At 38.8% G+C, this 18,469-nt stretch overlaps 1 protein-coding gene across 3 annotated transcripts in view; it reads left to right on the top strand.

Annotated features, from left to right (window-relative positions):
* The window catches only part of LOC146002806 (Y+L amino acid transporter 2), a 346,752-nt gene that overhangs the window by 186,395 nt on the left and 141,888 nt on the right, over positions 1-18,469 (top strand). For all 3 annotated transcript variants that reach the window (XR_014443761.1, XM_083140762.1, XM_083140761.1), the window contains exon 2: positions 4,172-4,297. Coding sequence is in view for 2 of the 3 variants with exons in the window: in XM_083140762.1 (XP_082996888.1) it covers positions 4,172-4,297 (126 nt within the window). In the remaining variant the exon portion in view is untranslated. The remainder of the gene's footprint in view (positions 1-4,171; positions 4,298-18,469) is intronic.

Genomic DNA, 18,469 nt, shown 5'->3' with positions numbered 1-18,469 from the left:
CTTGATCTTAATATTACAGCTATTACACAGGGCCATTAAGAATTTACCATCTGTATGAGAATGGTGATGTACCTTGATATTTGTATCTGAAAATTCACAATCACATACCGGGCATTTTTCTGCATTGTTGAAATCTTCAATCTGTTTCTCTGTTAAAGGCAACATGGGTTTTGATTTTAATAAAATATTAGATGCTATGTCACGGCACTCATTTTCTATTCTATGTGCAAATATTTTGATGGCATCTGGTCCCAAGTATGAATATTCTTTGGTAACAACACCATCCTGTACAACCACATAACAAAAGCTGGAAGGTTCATGTAGCTGGTATGGTGTAATTGAAGATTCTTCAGGATCTGGATTGCAGGATGCAAGAGATTTGAGGATTGATTCAAAATCACAGGCAATATATGCTGGGTGTTCCAACAAGGCTTCAAACTTTTTGAATTTTGCTTTTTCACTTGGATTGGGCATCACCATATGAACAGGTTTATGGTTCCCACAGTATTTCAGATGCTCAATTAACTTGTTTTTTGCAATTTCTGCATTTTCTTCCCGAACCCTATTTACCATTTTTTGACCATCAAGTACAGTTAAACATCTTCTGCACAACTTAAATATTCTATTAGATTTGTCTAGTTGTGTTCTCACTAAAGCTTCAAGATTATGTATCAGAGTATAATGATATTTGCCATCCCCTTCAATTAAGAGCAAATCAATCGGAATAGCAGATTCATCATCAATTGTACTGATTCTGAGAGGTTCTATCGAGCAATTGCCAGTGGAACAAATAAATACATTAATAGATAATTGTTTGCCATTCATATCCCGGGCCTTTTTTTCAAATTTATCAATATTCTGAACTAACATTGGATATTCCAAACCCTCCATTGCATCGTCAAAAAAATGTACATGTTGTTTGTAATAACTTATTCTTTCAGGATGCCTTGAAACTGGATACAAAGCAGCTAAAATACACCACAAAAAACATTTCTCATCATTATTTTCAATATTAACCACGGCTGTTTTGTTTTTAATATTGGCAGGTAATGGCAGATATGTAGATCCTTGTAATGGGCTGAATTCAGAAATATTAACATATAACTTGTGTGGAGAGCCGCATAGGCTCCATCCAGACTCTTTTGCCGCAAATTCAGAGTGTTTAATGTTCAATTGATCTATTAAACTGCTTATTATTGTGTCTGAATTTGCATTTGAATATACCGGTACAGTTTCTGTTTTGTGGGGCTGTGTAAATTTTGTGCCATTTGGTTTCTTATATTGAGTATACAATTTGAGGGACAGCTTATAAGGGCCATTTTGTGCATTTAGAATTGCCTGCAGATCAGGATTTACACTGCTCAAAAAATTCTGAATACCACATCTTGGCTCTGATACAAACCGATAATCCCTAAGTTGGGCATTAAAACTGCTATGGATGGGTTCATAGCGTGGCTGCTTTGCTGCTCTGGCATTAAGAGGTGCTTCATGCCTCCTTTTCAGACCAGAAGTGGATGGTTGTGGGGGCAATATTGATGACTGTACAGAACAAGAGCCCACATGTCTATTGAAATATGCCTTGCTAAATATTTTATTGCATTTGGGGCATATTTTAATGGGAGTTCTGCATTTGTCCGGGTTACAAATCTTTTGGTGTCTGGCCCAATTGGGGCTGGATATATTCTTATTACACTGAATGCAATATTTTTGATTCGGCATTTTTTGTTATTGGTTTATTATATATATTTTCTGGGCTTCAATTCAAAACTCTATGCTGGATAAAAATATCAGTTGGGTTCAGCACTGTGCTTTGTGTGTGTGTGTATGTGTGTATGTATGTATGTGTAATAATATTTTTGGCTTTGGTATTTATATAAAATTTCCTGGGTTTTTAAATCTAATCTTTATGCTTATCTTATGACAGGTTGTAAAAGAAGGTTGCATGCACAAGAAGAAAATAAATATTGATCTACAAGAAAGCAGCGGCCTTCAGAGGCACTGACCTAGCACAAATACCTGCACAAACATGCATGTCCCAGAAGGCACTGACCTAATGCCATGTGTATTGATTTTATATAACAACTTGGACAGATATAAGCCTGACTCTAAATATGAATAGATTACAACAAACAAGCTGGATGTAACAAATATCAGATTTTGTATAAAAAAAAAATGCAAAATATCCCAGTTTCAATTCGATCCATTTATCTGAATCGAAGAAACCAACAATTCACATATCCCCATATCATTGTATGCTTGCCCTATTAGCACCTCTTTTGCTGTTGTGCTCAATTAATTTTCACTAATTGGCAATTTTCTTGAAGAGGCCTAATAGAACAAGATACGGCGGTATGAGAAATATGTGAATTGAAAATATTTTAGCAATATACGACGTCTTAAGAAAGGCATATTCGGCTCCAAAGTACTTTGTCTAATGCTTACTACCATTCCCTATTACTGGCAAAAAAAGTTAAAAATATTGACATATTGACTTGTTCCCAAGTGTTCACCGAGTTCAGACATTTGCACATAGATGGCCCTGTTGTTGTTGCTTATCAAATATATATATTTTTGGAATATCTCTAAAACAAGCAAATTTTGTTTACTGTTTTCTACAATTGGCAATACTGACATGTATTACACACCTGATGAATTCAAGGCACAGAGACCCATGTTTGTAATTAACACTTCAAAAAGAAAACAGGTTGTGGTGAATGACAGAACAAATATTAAAATTATCTGTGAATTCCATGAGGCATTACCTGATGACACCATATGTAGTGTTATTCTGATAGGTGAAAAATCATATGTTTATGATGTAAGAAATGAGAGAGTCACGGAGCAATTCTAGAGGGTCTCTGCATATTACATTGTTTTAATATTAGATAAACAATTTGAACCTGGTATCCAATTAAACTTAAACCTGAAGTAAATATGTATAGGTATGGGTGAGGGTGGCTTAATTTCTGGTGTAGCCAAAAAAATATCAATTTTTGACAAGTTTATGGACAAAAATCTGGCTAATGCAACTTTTGTAAGTATGGGCAAATCAATCTGAGGCCCCTCATCATTTGTACACTATAGTGTCAGGGCATTTTTACAAAAATCTTGGATTATACAGGGTTCCACACTTGGCCGATTGGGGCATATGCCCGATTTGCCATTGTTTTAAGTATGGACAAATTCAATCTGAGGAGCTCATCATTTGTTGTCCTGGTTATATCATCAATACAACTACTCCAAAGCGAAGCAGTAGACACTGATGGTGACTCAGTCGCTTTCCCCCATTCCACGCAATTCCGTTCCTCTCAAGTGTTAATTGGTGGAGCCGTCTCGCGTCACTACTTGCGCAGAGCCTTGTTTTCGTTTGCCTGCTCCACAGTTAGCTGGGACGGAGTATACACCTTGGTTGGCTTGGTTCGATTTGTAACAATACCACTGCGTATATTTTTTCCTTCTTGTTTTATGTAAAACACTTCGACTTTACTGTTAATTTTTTTTGGGGGGGGGGTATCATTTCTTGGCAACCCCATTTCCTTATGTAAGTATCACATTCATTCATTGTTTTCTGCTGAGGGGTAGGTTTCCTTGCAACCTCCATGCTGTTCGATTCTCAGCTCTGACGCTTATTTTGACGTCATTAATCATTTAGAATCTTCTTCTTCCCCGGATTTTATTTCCCTTGACCATCCCTTCAATAGCATCCTTTAGGATACTTTTTCTCTCCATGATTTTCTCCAGCATTGATCTCTTTTCCCCGACTATTTCTAGCACTGTTCCATTTCTCACTTTTCCTGTCCATTTCACCCCTTTTATTCGTCTAAATAGCCACATTTCCAGAGCTTCCAGTGGCTTTTTCTCCCTTGTTCTCAGTGTCCATGTTTCCGCACTATAGAGAGCTACACTCCATAAAAGGCATCTCATTATTCTTTTCCTCAGATCTTTGCCACGCGATACTTTCGTCGAATTATCCTGAAAATTATGAAAAATTTTAAGTTTCCATTGATTTTGTACCAATGTCATGTGCAAATTTTTGAAAGATTACATAGCAGGTATTCTAATATTTTGATGTAAATTTTGAATATTTTCGTGAGAAACTCTTGATATTTCAGTTTTTGTGGTAATGGTGTGCGGTCAAATTTCCTAATGCCTTTTAATTTCTCCTTCGCAGTGGTCCTAACGTTCGTCAACTGTTGGGACGTAAAATGGGCGACCCGTGTACAGGACATCTTCACCTACGCCAAGCTCCTGGCGCTGATTGTCATCATCGTCACGGGAATGGTGCAGCTGGGATACGGTAAGTGGAATTCAAGAATATTGTGTTTACGCTTGTACAATCACGGACGGTTTTGGGGCGTAATGATCCCATTGAAAGTCAATGTCGGTGTGTCCGTGACTGTACTTATGAAATGTGTGAGGTAGATACAGAAACTTTTGTATTTCTATACTCTGTCGCAGCTAACTCTGGAGCAGGCGAACGAAAACAAGTGTCTGCGCAAGACAGCTCCACCAATAAGCACGTGAGAGGGAATGAGATTGCGTGGAGGGGAGAAAGCGACTGTCATTACCAGCCTTCCAGCTGCGTGTACTGCTTCGCCCTGGGCACTGGCCACTATGCGCGGCTTTGCTCCACAGTTAGCTGGAACAGGGTATAGCTGCTTGTTGGAGCCGCCGCACAGGACTCGATCTCTCTCGAGAGGAGACTATTGCCCGGTCACTATACTCTCTCTATCCCTGGAAACTGGGCAGCAAGGCCGCGCATAATGGTAGAGAAGGGGAAGAAGTTACGGTCCCTTTCAGCCGTCGCGGGAACCGCCTTTATGGCAGTGACCCTTGGTTGCTTCAGTTACCTACGAATGAACTCGTGGCCAATTAGGCCTACTCCTTGGGCAACAAGCGTCAACATTAAAATTCCCCCCCCCCCCCTAAACAGCCAGCAGGAAACAGGATTTTGTCAAAATAACAGTTCTGCGCTGTGATCGTATAAAACGTATAAAATACCTCGGGTATTGGGATCGAACTTAGGCTGTGCCAGCCTGAAGCAACTCGCTTATGTGAGAGGTACGATTATGGCTTGGGGTACCACCCCTGAGAAACGAAGGTAACACGTAAACAAGCAACGGGGCTCACCCCTGTGAAATAAGGAGAACACTTAAACATTGGATTTTAACACTTCGGTTGACTGGTCTGGCGGAGTCATGAAAATAATAGAAAAGGAATAAAGGAATGTTCGTCTACCTCTGGTGTCTTGTAGAGATGATGGTTTCGTTGATTGAGTAGAGAAACTTTGATGAAATGAAACTTCGATAGCGCACCATTCCCCGCAGTAACTCTTTTGCGTATCAATCGATCCCTTAACATGGAGGCAACAACTGTTCACGCGATAACTTTTTAATTACAACTGGGTGAGAAATGGTCTCTCGAACTATATGGGAGATTCAAGTTTCCGATCGTTAAAGTCGTTGGCGAGTCTGGGTCTTATCGTTAACTGCCTTTCTTGCATAAGGCTTAAGTTTCGTTATTTCAACGATTTCCGGTAGAATCCCGTGTCAGCGGAGTGTTAAGATCCGCTGAAGATTGCCGGTCTTATGTGCTTGTAAGAAGCTCTTTCCAGCGCTTCAGCCGGACTCCTTGGTGAAAAGATTAATCTATCGAGTTATGACGTCCGGGGTCGCGGGTTCGAGTCACGCCTTCGGCGTGATACGGAATGGACACCTGTTCGTACGACGGCTCCATTATAGTGGACGGAGCGAAGCAGTACACGCTGCTGCAAAGGCTGGTAGCTGCAGTCGTGTTGCCGCTCTACGCAATCCCGTTCCCTCGCACGTGTTCATTGGTCGAGCCCTCTCGAGTCAGTACTTGCGAAGAGACTTGCTTTCGTTCGCTCGCTCCAGAGATCCCTGGGACAGAGTATACTGAAGTTTGTAGCGAGTGCCCCTTCTCCCCACTCAAAGATCAGCTCGTACAGTGGCGTGCCCAAGAGGGGTTCGTGGGTGTTAGAACCCACACTTTGACTCAGCATCTCGAAAAGAAATAACATTTAAATTCTGAAAAAAAAAATGACAAAGTACACAGAAAAAACTGGTTTGTTAGGAATTAACAAAAAAGTTTGGTTGAGCTGTTTGGTTATGCTTTTTGTTTCCCATAACCAAATGTTGCTTGTAATTACTAAATAATTTTGTTTAAGAATACCAAAAAATTTGGTCAGACAAAATATGGTACTCGTAAACAAAATGATACATATGTAAGTAAAGAGAAACAAAACGTTTGGTTAAATTTACTATATGTGCGTGAGCGTGCTTCCGAATGTGAAATAACGATTGTCCAGTTTCGTCGAGTGTAGAATGAAAATCTTTTGTCGAAAATTGAAACTCATGTATATAGATAATTACTCGAAGCGAGTCTTTATGTTGCTGTGCAACCTAATATTCTGAAAAAAAGCTCAGAATATACTTACTTTATACTGAGTTTCCTACACCGGCCGCTAGATGGTTCTATCAAAATATGTACAAGAAACATAAGTTTTTGTACAACAAATAATGGTACGTTTGATTGTAATCATAGTGAAAAATTGTGCTTTAACATTCTTAGAAAGATATGTGAACATCAAAGCTACAAATTAAAGAAGAAAATGTACTGCAGTGAATAAAAGTGAATCTCCCATGAGCAACCTTTTGATTCTGGACTATATAAGTCGAAGGTAAGTGTCCCGTGGAAAAACAAGCACGCTCTAAAATTGGTTAGTTCATGCAAACTTTCTATTCTGAATGTGTATTTTGAGATCAGTTAGTTTCTACAAACTATCCACCCTAGCTAAAATTAGCCACATTACAACATAAATAAATAAATTATTTAACAAATCATTTGGTAATTTTGACTAAATTGTTTGGTTTTCCTAAACAAATGGGCTACATTTTGTTATATTTACCAAAATAATATTTGGTTTTGGTAACCAAAAAATTGTTTACGACAAACAAATAGAACTTGACCAAATCTTTTGGTACTGATGAACAATTGTTTGGTTGATGCCTATTTAAACAAACGATTTGTTCACCACTACCATTTTTTTGGTCAATCCAAACAAACATTTTTCTCTGTGTATAGGCAGACTACTGAAAAAATAACACTTCCCCCCTTTCGAAATATCAAAACTAAAATCTCAATTCCTTCTGCAAGTGAAAATTGCACTTGCACTTCATTGACGCTTTTTTAACATCCGCATGAAGCTGCCTGAGATTGCCAGATGCCGATCCAGGAAATAGGCTTAAACAAACACTTGCGCGAGCCAGATCCAACGTATGTCTGAATGTTTGCTGAGTATGTGTAACCACAAATGTTTCGAGCGGAAATCGCAGATGCAGAAAACGTAAAAGGTTTTTTCTGTGCTGTATCTTATCTGCAAAACGCAGAACAGCATAAAACTTCTCACCTGACATAAAAAAAAGTTCCAATGAGCATTTCCCGTTGAACCACAAAACGAATAGTATTCTTAAGGCGATTTATGAAATGTATGAATAACTTAGTGTGATCCGATGCAAGTACCATTCTTAGCGTTTTGAGAACTGTGACTAGTTTTTTATTATTATTGTTATTATTATTACTTATTAGTTCAACACAGGATACAGCCAGGGCCGGATTAAGATGAAAATGGACCTGATGCTGAAACAATGAAATCCCGTCAATTTTTTCTGCACAACTAACTTTCAAGGTGAAAATTTTACTACGTCGCACTTACCGAACAATAATAAAGTGGCAACAATCGCAAAGATATTGAAAAAATGCAGCCAAATTCCTAAATAAACTGTTTACCGTAAAATTGATTGCATTAACTTGAAATCTTCGGTGAACAATGAACACAACGACGTTATAGTTACGTCACAGCGCAAAGAATAATAGTAACTGTGTCTAGGCGTCCGAAATTGGGGCTCCAAATTTCATTCTAAGATTTATTTTCAGGTTTATATAGCAAATGAAAACTGTTCAACTTTCGGAAAATTCTCGTCTGTTTTCATCTGGGCCTATTTCAGGAATGGGCCTAATGCTGCAGCATCAATAGCACCCACCTTGATCCGTCAACAGCTACCAATTACGTTGAACATTATATACGTACTTTATATATCAGAAAAGAAAATACGAAATTAACATCTATGTACACAATACTTACAAGATTATAGAAAAGCAACATAAAATAGCAGGAATTACAGTAAAATTTCGTTAAATTAAAGAGTCTGCTAGTCAACATTTTTTAAAGGAAACTATACACAACGGTTTTACTGCCGATCCCCGTGCCTAAACGGTTAGCACAGGGGGGTCTCGAGTTCGAATCCCGGCCTGGACATGGGTGTTTTTTGTGACTTTCGCTTAAACAAATTAATCATATTTTTTATCCTCATCGTCGCGATTAGAAAGGGTCACGGTCATTCTTTTACGGTAGCAGGATGGCAGCAGTAGTTTTCTGTCTTAATCCGCTATTTATCCAGTCAGTTTTTTTATAGTCCGGCTGCAGTTCACGAATTAAAAACATTTCGAAGTGTTGATGTGATTTCTTGCCTTAGTTGCCCATTACTATCTTTTCACATGTCTTAACGATTAATTGACAAGGACAGACATACCAATGGACATATTTCAGTTCACCAAACTGAACTTCATATATCCAATAAGTTTATTTTTTCCCTAGTTATGCTGAGTTGTAACGAAAGAAGCTTGTAGCTACTTTTCTCGGAACGTTTCTTTATAGCAGGCAATACAACGAAGCGAAGATACGTCGAAGACTTTTTCACAAATTGTGTCTTTTAGTTGGAATTTCCGTTCTGCAATCATGGGAGACTGTGGGCGTAGACACGATGGAAGGAGGAGGTCTGGCAATATTGAGTTTCGCAGAATGTCGTAAATAGCGTTCAATCGAGACAAAAACAGGCAGTGATGTCCATTTCGGCGCTTCGGGTAAATCCGTAGCAAATGCTTGTCCTCATTGATTCTCCCTAGAGGGCAACTCAATGTTCGAGACACAAAATTGAATCTGGTGCTGACGACAGCTGGGCTTAAACTGGACTTTGTTGCAAAGAGTATACTATTTATATGGCAGCCGTGAAATATTTTGCGACAGATGTTAAATATAATTTTCATTCTGTTCCTGCTGTTTTCATCTGTTTTTTGTGAAAACTTGTGCGTTATTTTCGTTGCTTGTAATCACTTTTGTTATTAGTTATTACTTTCTAAACTATAAATTGTTACGCCCCAATGTGATTCAATATTGATTGATTGTTTTAGTTTATTTTACTTCGCGTTTTGTGCCTCTTGGCTAATTTGCGAAGATGGGATGAGTGATTAAATTCATGAATGGACATTCACAAACAACCAAGCCCGACCAGGATTCGAACCTGGGACCCTTGGCGTCGCAGCGCGATGTGCTAACCACTCGGCCACAGTGTCCGGCAATGTGATTCAATAATGCGACATTTGTTAATGTAACAGCAATACTTTTTTATTATGATGATTTGAAGTTTATTTTGACGCAATTGGTATTCAGCAGAATGATTATTGCCTAACCTGAAAGTGATTTTTTCAGGTTGCTAGACGATAGGTGTTTATTTGAATGATCATATAAGCTGATAAAAATGTATGATTTCGATAGTGTAAATGGAGAAAAGTTTTCAAGATTAATACCGTCTCTCCTCCCCCTTCCTCCCCCCCCCCCTCATCCATGTTTTCTTTGTGAGTGTAGATTGTGTGGAAGTAGTATCATTGAGTTGTATTGAGTGCTGGGTGACAGGTAGTGTGGATGTTTACGATAATTCATCAAAAGATTAAATGACTATCCCACATCAGGGTAGACTTGAAACGTCTCGTTGTTCTCCGCGAAAGGTTGATTGATTGTTTAGTGTTTTAAGTCTACTTTATGCACAGTAAGGCTAATCGGGACTGGACCTACAGTCTAAAGTTGGATCCGAACCGCTATGCGCCTCCACCGGGTATCGAACCTGGGACCCCTTGATTGATTTGATTTGCTTTTATTTTTGCTTTGCTTCTTGTGCCATTTTTGCTAATTTGCGAAGATGGGGATGAGTGATGCATGATATGATGAAATTGATGAATGGACACTGACAAACATCCATGCCCAGGCCAGGATTCGAACCCGGGACCCCTTAATTACAAGACAATGATTCCACCGGGGAGGCCCGGATGCTCGTTAATAGGTGACATAGACAAACGACATACCGTTTATAAAGCCGGCAAAAAAAAAAAAATTGACTGTTACTTCTGCAGAAAACAACGAAAAACATAGAGGGAAAGGCTACAAAATGAACTAAACAATACGTATTCATAAAACAAATAAGTAACTGATGTTAAATTGTTAATTTAGAAAATGTATTCTAATTCATTTTACTACATCCAAAGAGAACGCGCTTTACTAGTTTCCGGTTTCCTTGCACGTCCTTGTATCTGCATCTGCCCTCGTAAACAAACAAACAACTTCCTTACAAGTTGCGAAAGTCGCTTTCCGAGAATTGTTAGCTAGTAGCGTTTTTCGGCATGTGAAGTTCTCTGTACAAATGTTGTTTTTCCACTTGTCGGATGATAAAGCGTCCGCTGCTTGTGTTTCAATGACTTTGCGGAAGATAGTCCAGTGTCAGTGTAGGCCATACGTAACAGCAAAGATGCGATAGTAAATAGAGGGTTTCTGGTAAATCGGCAACCATACGATCTTCTGTCGATAGCGAGTGACCGTTATTTCCACATGTTGATCATTCCTCTGGCAGCATTGTGTCAATACTTTTAAACAGGCTGCACAATATTGATTTCATGTGAAACTTGAAAATATATTTACAGTGGCTTAGCTTTCTTAATCGGATTTATTTATAATAATATAAATGAATTTGAGCCGGCCCTTGTGGCGGAGTGGTTAGCACATCGCGCTACGACGCCAGGGGTCCCAGGTTCGAATCCTGGATGTTTGTGAGTGTCCACTCATCAATCAAATCAAGATTCACACAACACTTCAGAGAATCAAGTTCTTGAGAAGATGCAACTTAAGCAATGTTTTCCAAACTTTTTGAAGTGGAAAGTTAGAATTCGCAATACCTACAGTAGTCAACAACTGATGCTTTTTTGTTAAAAATAAATAACCATTGTTATTACTGTATCTTTAATCAAACTAAAAATAAATGTATGATGAAGGGAGCGTGTGTTCTCCTGAAACGTCAAAATAAAAATTGTGTATTTATTTTTGTAGACCCGTAGATATAAGAGAAAGAATTGTATAAAGCGTAAATACGAGAAAAATCTTCTTTACAGAGAACTTCTATCTTAATACACTTTTGTACATTAGGCTTGTGAACATCGCGCTACAACGCCAGGGGTCCCAGTTTCGAATCCCGGCCTAGGGATGGCTGTTTGAGTGTGTCCATTCATCAATTTCATCATATATTCCCATCTTCGCGATTAGCCAAAAAGGTGCAGAAAGGCAAAGTAAAATAAAGCAAATCAATCAATAAATTAAGCTTGGTGAATAGTGTTGTAAAAGTTGGCCTTTGGTCTAGTATGCCTCATATCAGTGTACGATCTACATAATTTAATATAATCTGATATCGTCTTCATCCAATCCTTTCTCTGTTAACCATTCTTCCCGGGAGTGCCCATAGGGGGATTCATTACGCACCTGCGCCATGGGAATTTTTTGACGGGACAAAATTTTATATCTTCCCTACCAATTCTATATGTCTTCACACAGAAATGGGGGATTGTTTCGTTTGATTGGCTTGTTATTGATTTTTAATTATGGTTATTAGTTTTTCTACCTCCTACCTATGAGTGATCGCGGCAATGGGGTTGAAATGAAACACAACTTCTTATGTCTTTGAAATCGGTTTTGGAAATGGGGGAGGGGGAGCTGCTGTTTGCATTAATACAAGGTTACTCAAGCAGATATAAGAATAAGGTTCAGCACTTTAACAATGGTAGTGAGCCTGAGCAATTTTGTACGTTTTGTGTTAGCAAACGTGGAAGTGAGCCTTGCTTTTTCTTTCTTTAGTCTTTTCATTTCAACTCCAATGAAAGGATTCGAATTTCGTGCGCCTTTCGATTGTTGAGATCTCGGCCAGTGGTAAACAATGTCTGGTGTTTTCTTTGAGGTGGTTCGGAACTTCCGACATGCGGACTTCAGTCTTAGCGTTGGATGATATCAGGCACGATTTGTCCCGCTTGTATGTGTTCCTGTGCTACGACTGACTGGATAATTGTAAAATACTGTCAGATTTCGTTGTCTTAAACATACGTATCGAAAATTCATTTTCTTTAAAAAATGAAATAAAATTATTGACATTAACAAAAATCAATTATTGTATGTATATCAAACTAAATTTGTGTGTGTTGGGCGGGGGTTATGATAAACAATTCTGTTGGGGGGGGGGGGGATTTTGATGAACGATTTTTTGGCGGATGCGTCCTCGGCTTCGGGTATTGAAAAGTAAGTGGCAATATTGGATTTTCTCTGTTATGTCATGTCAAATTATTTACAAATCTCGTTTGAAGGTTGGAAGTCAGCGCAGAGAAACTTTTGTGAATTATAGGTTCTATTTACGCCACTGGCTTCTAGTCACTTTTCATTTTATTTCCGTAGCATCCATGTTTTTGCGCGGTACAATGTTGCACACTCCGCTGGGGAGGAGTCAGGGGTGTGCTAAGGGGGTGCTTGCGTACTCCTTAATCAGTACCGCACCCCCTTCAGCACCCGTTTTTCAGAATCTATGTTCAACCGAAGTCACTTAATCTTACAATGATAGAAGATTCAAAAAGTGTGTTTTTAAAGGCAAAGATGATTTATAGATCAATAGATCACATAAATCAATAAGACTGTAACGTATGTCTGAACGTTTACATTATATGATCACTTTCTTGGATTGTAAGATGTAGTACAGATATCATTGACGTCCAGAAGGGGGTCAAGAGGGGCCACGGTCTGCCCTGGAAAATGGCTGCCAATCTGTCAATCTAAAATTGTATAATAATTTCATTACAGTCTGTTAATTATTTTAAGAGCGTTGCAAGTAACTTCAAACTGATGGAGTGTTTTTAAGAGAGCAACACTATTAGGGTGGAAAATATGCCTCGTTTGCCACCCCCTCCTTCCCACATTGGAAAAATACCTTGCTTGCCTTTTCCTGGAAAAAATCCTCCGTTATGCCATTGGGCTTCCTTGAACAAGCTGTTTCTTTCCCATTTCCAAAAATCTCTCGTTGTGCTAAAATCAAGTAAAAAATGGAACCAGTCGCTAGTATTCTACAGTGTCATTGGCATGCTATCATAGACTCCTACTAATACTTGATTGATTAGTATTTGATTTAGTGGCTAAAACATGCAATCACGTTTTGTGTTTTCTTTATTTTCAACATCGTATCTCCTAAATTTCAAATTTCGTTCAGCGCCCTTAGATGATTAATCCTGACACTCGGTAACACTTAATTACAAAGCAATATTACAAGCATCCAAAATATCATACGGAAACATTCTAATACTATCAGTTGCCGAAAGAGTACTTGAATAAACACATTTCATATAATAAATTTAGCGTAATGGAAAATTGTAGTTGTCAATGGCGGCGGTTGGGTTCCAAATCTGGGGGGGGGGCAAGAACAGTAAAAATGGGTAAAAGTAGCAAAAATGTGGGGGAAACTGCCCCCCTCGTCCCCCTAATCGCCGCCACTGGTAGTTGTATAAACCACATGGATACAAGCCCATGAATTTTCCAAATTTATCAACTTAGTGTACATAGAAGCAAAAATAGCTAAAGAAAAGTGCATCAAATCGCCCCGTTTAGCCTTTTTTATACAGAGCATTTTACTACGAGTCAAGAGGAAAAGTTGATAGTCTATCTTCTCCATAAGACTTGTGCAGCTAACACATGACATCCAATACCAACTTGCATAACTTCTGCGTAACAATACATAAATTGGCAGGCGTGAGCAGCCGGTACAATAGAGTAACGTTCAAAGTTTGATCATTAGTTTGAGTAAGGCACTGTTATGTACAGAACTCTAAAACGTCTTCCTAGTTGCCAAGTGCCGCCAAAATTAGTTCAAGGACTTCAAATCTGCGAATATTTGTTCAGCAATTGTCATCTGCAACATGAGGAAGCCTTCTCGTAACTGTATTGCCACAACAGTTACTACCTCACTCACCATCAATGGAGTTTGCGCAGATATGCTACTCTGGGGGTCACACGTTTTCGCTTATTACCGCCTATCTGGTAATTTAATATCGAATTTTATGTGCTTGTGCTAAAAATGTAGTTTTGACCTTTCATTTCGCTTAACCGTTTACTAAAGTGTTTAGAGCTATCTTTACAGCACTACACGTGTAGTTGAGATATATACAAGTACTTCTGCGTTTCAAGTCGTCAGTAATTTACATGTACCAAGCCTTGCACAATCGTTGATGGTCATGTTTAGTTGTTGAACAAAAACAAATAAGCTAATATAATATAAGTTTCGCACAATAACTATAGCCTGACAAGTCCCGATATGCGCAGATCGCTGCGGAGCACTTCCTATTACGTCATCCTCCCCAACACTTCTACTTGGTCTGGCCTTGAGACTACGAGTGATGCCAACTCAGCAAAATTAAGCTAAAACAAATATGACAAACTATTTTTACTGTGTAGATTGTCAGTGCCGGCTCATATCAGTTTATCAGTGGTTCATTTAATTTAATCCGGTCTTTGAAAATGCGTGCTGTGCGCGGATCGTAAACTGTGGTATTACGCACGCGCGTTAACGTTTATAACGAAGAGAAACTACTGGGCGAATGACTTCATTTTTTCAATTCGACATCCAGCAGTGGGCTGTTTTTTTTAAAGCCGAGTGGGGTGGGGGTTCTTTTGTTTATCGTACAACAATCACTACGAGAAGGCAATCTGATAACACGCTTGCCTGTGTTCTTTTTTAAAGCACTGAAATGTTCTTACTCTTTACTCTTGGCTGCATATTTTTGAAATGCAAAAATCAAATCATCCCGGGTCCAACGAAATCCACAATTTGCTATGGAAAGCCCCTTAGAGAACAGGCCAGAGAAATTGTTTACAATGTTGCAACATATTTGCGAAATCAGAAGGAGTTACATAAACTTAAGTATAATGTTGTCGAGTCCACAAGCGCCGCAACGGGAGTATCTAAATGGATGGTTTCTCAAGTTTTAAAAGAATTGGATTGATTTGTTGTTTTAAGTCCACTTTATGCACAGTAAGGTTAATCGGGACTGGACGTACAGTTTAAAGTGGGATCCGAACCACTGTGTGCCTCCACCGGGAATCGAACCCGGGATCCCTTGCTTACAAGGCGACGACGCTACCACTGCGCCATCGGGGAGTTCAAGTTTTAAAAGAAGGAAAAGAGTCGTTGGCGAAAGGTGAGCTGAAGTTCTGTACTCCGACAGGTAGAAAACAGCCCAGGTAAAGCGAATACAAATGTCGTTGAAAATCCTCAGACCATTCCGCTCCCTCCAGGTTGCAACACTGCGAACCAACGTCCATGCAGAGAATGGAGTGGGGAAATGTTGTGTGAGCTGCGCAACAGCTATTTGCAGCGTCTTGTTTTTAAACTTGTCAAGTTATATCTCTCTAGCCTTCTTAAACCCGAATGTCCCTATTTGTGCAAGATCAATCCAATCTTTTACATCCTTACTGATTTCATTCAGGTCCATCTCAACGTTATCCCTCCATCTTCGTCTTGGGCTTCCTACAGGTCTCTTACCATCAGGTTTCCCAACAAGCTTTCTTATCCGATTCGTGCCACATGGCCTGCCCACCAAGTCTCCTTGATTTAACTTTCGTACAAATGGAAGTAATGCATGAACCGGAAATTTACAAATGCAAATTAATTTTAAGAAGCTAACAAGTTAGTTCTGGAGATTTAGGTTGAAACGACGTCTCCCAAAGGCTCAATAAAGTTATGTTTCTGCGTTTTTCTTTATTTAGTCCAGATTAATTCTGCGTTACACTGTTTGATTAATTTGCATTATTTTACTACACTTTTCTGACACTTTTGGCTGATCACGAAGATGAGGACGAGTGATGGATGGGATGAAATTATTAAGGGCACAAAAAAGAAATATGCGAGGCCGGGATTCGACTCCTGGCGCCTAACCCCTCTACTATGGAATGAATTGGTGTTTTTTAAGTCCACTTTATGCACAGTAAGGCTAATTGGGACTGGACCTACAGTTTAAAGTGGGATCCGAACCACTATGGAGGTCTGCGCTGTGTTGCAATACGTAATATCGCTGTAGACCGGGAGCGCACAAACAAATGGCTGCGTGCGATTGTGGTTAAAAATGTATACCACGAGCGCACAAAATCCAAGGCGATGTTGCCACATTGTGTCAACTTTTTTTGCCTTTCAAGGGACCCTAGCTGGAGTCCCTCAAAAGAACGCGGACCGCGAACCTAACCTAACCTAACCTTCCTTAAAGCTATGGGGTATTTTTTCAGCGTTAACAAATAAGTTACAAACAAAGTCATTCATTGTATCCGTATTCATGAAAGTTTTGTTATAATAAACATGTGTAATACTTCTTGATATTTGACTTTTTATTATGGCTGAGCCGATACCGATACCAGTGGTATCGGGAAGTGTCGGTTGAAATTCATTAACCGATACCAGTCAATACTTTCCGGCATGTTGGTCTTTCACGGGGTCTAATTATCCTGGAAATTATGCAAAATGCAAACTTTCTATTTATTTTGCACCAACTTTACACAAAAAACTATCTGTTTCGACTACATGATATGTATTTTAATATTCTGAATGTAATTCTTGAATATTGTAAAGCAAATTTCTTCGTAAAAATATGCATATAATTGGAGAAGAATATTTACACACTAATATTGGTCAATATTTTGAACAAATTTTAATTATTGCAATTTTACAAGAATATGTATCGGTGGGAATCGGTAAGAGTATCGGAATCGGTACCGGTATCGGTTCAAAGTGGTATCCGCTCAGCCCTACTTTTTATGCAATTAAATGATTCTCTACACAGGCCAGCCATTACACAATCATAGATGTGGCAACGCAGCATTGGATGTTGTGCGCTCGTGGCACCTTTCATATACTACGAGCGCACACTTTCACATTTTTGTGAGCTAGTGTACTGCACCCCTTAACATACGTACATTATTTTTTGTTTTTATCTATTATGTAAAATTCCATTAATTATTTATGTACAGTCACTAGCAATATAAATGGTACACTTAGATCCTTAAATACTGGCTTCGCTACAATATGTTGTGTGTGTTGACTAACTGTGAGGCGAAAGCAAAACTTTCTATTGAAAAGTTGCTATTGAAGTCAGCTCATCCTCGTATAGCTTTATTTTATTACCTTTAATAGTTATAGTTACATAAAACTCACATGTTCGTGTATTGCACTTTGTGAATGTTAATATCAAGATGTATTTAAAATCCCCAATATGTGATTTAGTAACTATATTAAACATTCATTCCTTAATAATTCAATTTCCTAAAGTTCCAATACATCCGTCTTCCTTATAGTTCTATGGAATTAGATTTTATTTGTACTTTTATTGCTTTGAAAGCGATTGACAGCTTGTTTGAGCCATGGCAGTTTGAATTAATGTTGATAGTTTGAGTTATCTATTTTTAACTCTCCTAAAAACAATATTCATGCTAAACAAATTCATTCATTTCGTACATTATATGTGATGATATCATTTTCTTTTCAGTAACACAGACTATTGCACTCTGTGGAAATTCTGTCACACTGGCGTGAAAACATTAGACTGGCAGTACTATAGCGGGTAACATTGAGAAAAGTTCATCATTCCTTATCGTTCCCTTAGGAACCTGGGGATCTTAACTTGGGACTTTCAGATGTCCCTTGAGTTGCGATAGCACTTTTCATACTCACTTGGCGATAAATCCTGATGCGAGAGGTGGTACCTGAATAGCATAGAATGGCAAATGAATACACAATACACACTAATTGGATTTTAGGTCTCACTAAGATTGTCTCGGCATGATGTTTCGGAAAATACCTATTTCAACTAGAAGCTGAAGTTCTCCGAAGTCTCGCAGAATGGTAGAAGAAGCTAGACTTGGTCTTACTAGCGTCGAAGTAAGTATACCTTGGTGTCAAACCTCCAACAGTCATACCGACTGCCGTGCGAAGACTGACCACTGTCTCTCTCGTAGTGTCTTATTGATATGCTCTTGTTCTGATCTGATCTGGTCCCTATCAGAATACACACTATTTATTCTCCAAGGATTGCTGTTGTAAATACCAGGTCGATACACTTCTTTACTTCCCGTAAGTTGTTTACCTGGTGTCCTACTAAAATTGATGTAATGCCTTTACTCAGCAATACTTGTAGTTCCTAGTGACTGCTTCCGGCTGTAATTCTGATAGTTAAGAATTGAGAGTAATTACCTTTGTTCTTAATAAAATGTATGAATCGT

Source organism: Lepisma saccharinum, chromosome 19, assembly GCF_977018435.1.
Source record: "Lepisma saccharinum chromosome 19, izLepSacc3.1, whole genome shotgun sequence".
In the NCBI taxonomy this organism is placed as follows: Eukaryota; Metazoa; Arthropoda; class Insecta; order Zygentoma; family Lepismatidae; genus Lepisma; species Lepisma saccharinum.
Note: the sequence above shows the minus strand (reverse complement) of the source record. Positions and strands in the feature narration are given on the sequence as shown.